Source organism: Seriola lalandi, unplaced genomic scaffold (assembly GCF_002814215.2).
Source record: "Seriola lalandi dorsalis isolate HSWRI2012SDOR001 ecotype SW California unplaced genomic scaffold, Sedor1 jcf7180002054763, whole genome shotgun sequence".
Classification (NCBI taxonomy): domain Eukaryota; kingdom Metazoa; phylum Chordata; class Actinopteri; order Carangiformes; family Carangidae; genus Seriola; species Seriola lalandi.
Window position 1 is genome coordinate 765,607 of NW_019525316.1, and position 3,354 is coordinate 768,960.

Consider the following 3,354-nt stretch of genomic DNA (forward strand, 5'->3'; position numbering starts at 1 on the left):
TCATATCTTGTGGTTCTGCTTGTAAGGTCTGGGCAAAAGCCCATTGGCTCAGAACTGAGCCTTTGGAGTTGTGGGCTCGTACCCTGTACTGGAAGTAGCTGAAGGGTTGCAGGTTGGGGCTTGCATCAAAAAATTCAAGTGGCCCACTGGACCAGATGAAAACCAGCAGCTCCTCCTCTGTTCCTACTGGACGCCTATGATAAAATAAATGCTTGGATTAGCTATTGACTATTTACATTTCTCTTTTGTGTATTTGTCATATGTTCAATATATATACAATATATATAATGCCTCTGGCCCTGGCTGTCACCGGCGTGGAGGCATAACAAAGAAAAAGGATCAGTATGTTAAATTAGTTATCTCAAGTATGTTAAGTGTTTTACTATATTTTAGTATAGTTTAGTGTATTGAGAATAAACACATTTAAGTTGTGGAACTGAAATAAATGTAACATCACATCTTAAACATTATGTGTAAGTCAGTGGCTGATGCAAGCACCCTGATGTCTTGGTAAGCCCCTTTGTCTGTGATTACACAGGGTGTCAGGTAAGTGTGTGAGAATGTGTGTGTGTGTGAGAGAGAGAGAGAGAGATAGAGAGAGAGAGAGAGACAGAGAATTTCCTATTTCATCCAAGTCCCTGTCTGCCTGAGTCTGATCATGCCAGGTGTGTCAGTGTGTGTGTACTGCTATGCTAATGTGTGTTTCCTGAGGAGTTAAAGGGCTTAGTCTGGTCTGACCCTGCATACAGATCACACACTCTTTGGTCAACAAGCAGACCACGACCTTCAGCATGACCACGCACACACATGCACATACACACAACGTACGTAGATTGGCCAGTGGACATTTGCCTAGAGACACAAAACTTCTAGGCTTCTCAATATACACTGTATGTGTACATTACATGTATGCAAAGGGTATGTGTGTATGATATACTGTATGTAATACTTCTGGTTCATTAGTGTTGTAGAGATACACTGAGTAGATAGTGTGAGCACATGGCCACACTGGTTTGTACATAAGAATGTGAAAGCAGCTTTGTATAAAGTGTAGCTGTTTCTCTGTCTGCTTGTCTATAGTTGATCATCTGCTTTCGATACACTTTCTAATGATCACAGAGGCCTTGCTCTTCTAGACAGTGAGTCATATGTAAATACAAAACAGTCTCTGTACACTCTTCAGAAATGGCTATGATCGTGCAAATCATTTGTCTTTGATACTGTCTCCTAAAACAGTCAGCGATCTTCCCCTAATCACAACCAAGTACGAAACCATACCATAAAAAGAGAAGTGGCAGACCAGAAAATTCTAAGGTTTGATGGAATGATGGATAAAGATCGATGGAGAGGTCATAAAGGTGACTTTTGAACCCACTGGCAAACAAAGTATTTTGATATTTTGGTATGAGGATGTGTTGTAAAATTTGACTGTTAGCTCAACCCATTACGTTCTCTCTGGGATAAGGTGCAATGTACCCCCAGTAAAATCATAAATGACTGTGTGAAGATTTATTAAGTGTTTCAAGCACTTCTCTGTGTGTATGTTACCTGTATACATGGTAGGAGGTGATGAGTCCGTTAGGTTTTTTGGGGGCTGACCAGTGGATCTCCAGGACATTGGCTCCAGCTGCCTTTACTGAGGGGGGTAGCAGACCTTCTGGAGCGGCCCCTAAAGTTCGAACTGAAACACCCTCTCCTACTCCACACCCCTCTGCAAGGAGCAAAACAGGAGGAACAGGTCACAAAACACAGACATTTCAAGACACACGTCGTCATTATATTTGCCTCTTTTACATTAACATAACAAATCACATCTACAAAAGCTTTTCCCCCTGTATGACCTCATTCATGAAGCATCTCACAGGTCAGTGTGGTTACACATGCTGTGAGGCTAGAGTTGAACCACCTCAACTAGAGCATGATATACTTTGCCTAAATGAAAAAAGGCCATTAGCTACTGTTTAATTATTCTCTGCAGGCCCCCGATTTCTTAGCCACAGGCTGCATCACAGGGCATCTTACCTCTCACATCACAAAACACGGTAAGATGAAAATGTTAGATGTTAGATGCATCTAACAAGGTGTCTTTGGCATCCTAAGGCCTTGTTTGGCCACCTTTACAGGCCACAGAGAATAAATCTATTAACTAACTATTTTAACTACACTCAGAGTTTTAATGTTATTGGCCTCCTTACTGAGTAAAGCAATGTGATTTCAATCATAAATAGTGCTGCTATCTAAATTAGTTTCTTTGCGCTAAATTCATCTCCTGACTTAAGTTCAAGTTGAAAGATATTTACCAATCTGACAGGCCTGCACTCTGATGTCGTAGGTAGTGAACGGCTCTAGACCAGTCACAGTGCGGTGCAGGTCTGGCCCAGCATGATGCACTATGGCTCTGTCACTTCCTGGATTAAACAGGATGTTGTAGTTTACAGGCTGGCCGCTTTTGAACTGAACTGTGGAAAAGGAGAAAGATACACAATATGATTACCTTCAGTTAGTAATTTGTTGGAGTACATTTATAACTGAAACAAAAACACAAGGTAAGGGATATAAATTTAAGATGACCCTTAAAGCTACATACATGGACTGTGACATAACATCACCAACTTACATTTTTGAGAACATGTCACATCCATGACAGTACAAGTAAAAAAAAAATCTAAATTAACATAAATAATAAAAATAATAAAATAACATAAATTAATGTTGAAAGTAACTGAGCTGCATTAGTACAGCATTCAGCCTAAATAAAGCAGGCTGTAAAATAAACCTGATAGAACAACTATACTAAAAAAAGGCAATTGCCTGTTGTAGCTACTTCTTCTGCTTTGTAAGGAAAATCAGAAACCCAAAGTCATAACTCCATTGATTTTAATTGACTATGTAGAGGAAAATTTGATTGATAAGCACTATAACTACCTGTAAAGGATATGGCTTCCTACAACAAAATCTACATATCTGCTTATATTTTTCTCTTGACACTGAATGATCTAGCCTTTACAATCCTGGCACTGTGGTCTCACAACCAGACAAAAACACACAAATATATACATTCAGAAACACACACACAGATACACACATGCACTTAGACTTTGTTAATATTCTCACCGGAGGTTTTTCCATAATTCAGGCCTACTGTATTGTGATGGGTTATTCAACATTCATGAACTCTTGATATCTCGAGAACGAACTGATTACCAGACAAATGAAAGACTTCAATTATTCACCCCCCAACTCACATATGCACACAAGCACCTACACACACACACACACACACCTCTGACTTCAGCACATGGTGCTTTTTCATGAGCACACTTTAGCTGCGTTAATACACTTTCACATAGTCCC

The 3,354-nt window shown here is 39.8% G+C and overlaps 1 protein-coding gene across 1 annotated transcript in view; it reads right to left on the reverse strand.

Moving 5' to 3' along the window:
• The window catches only part of ush2a (Usher syndrome 2A (autosomal recessive, mild)), a 152,726-nt gene that overhangs the window by 31,591 nt on the left and 117,781 nt on the right, over positions 1 to 3,354 (reverse strand). The window contains exons 55-56 of the mRNA XM_087178958.1: positions 2,301 to 2,459; positions 1,549 to 1,711 (exon numbers count right to left, since the gene is read on the reverse strand). Coding sequence (XP_087035084.1) covers positions 1,549 to 1,711; positions 2,301 to 2,459 — 322 coding nt within the window. The remainder of the gene's footprint in view (positions 1 to 1,548; positions 1,712 to 2,300; positions 2,460 to 3,354) is intronic.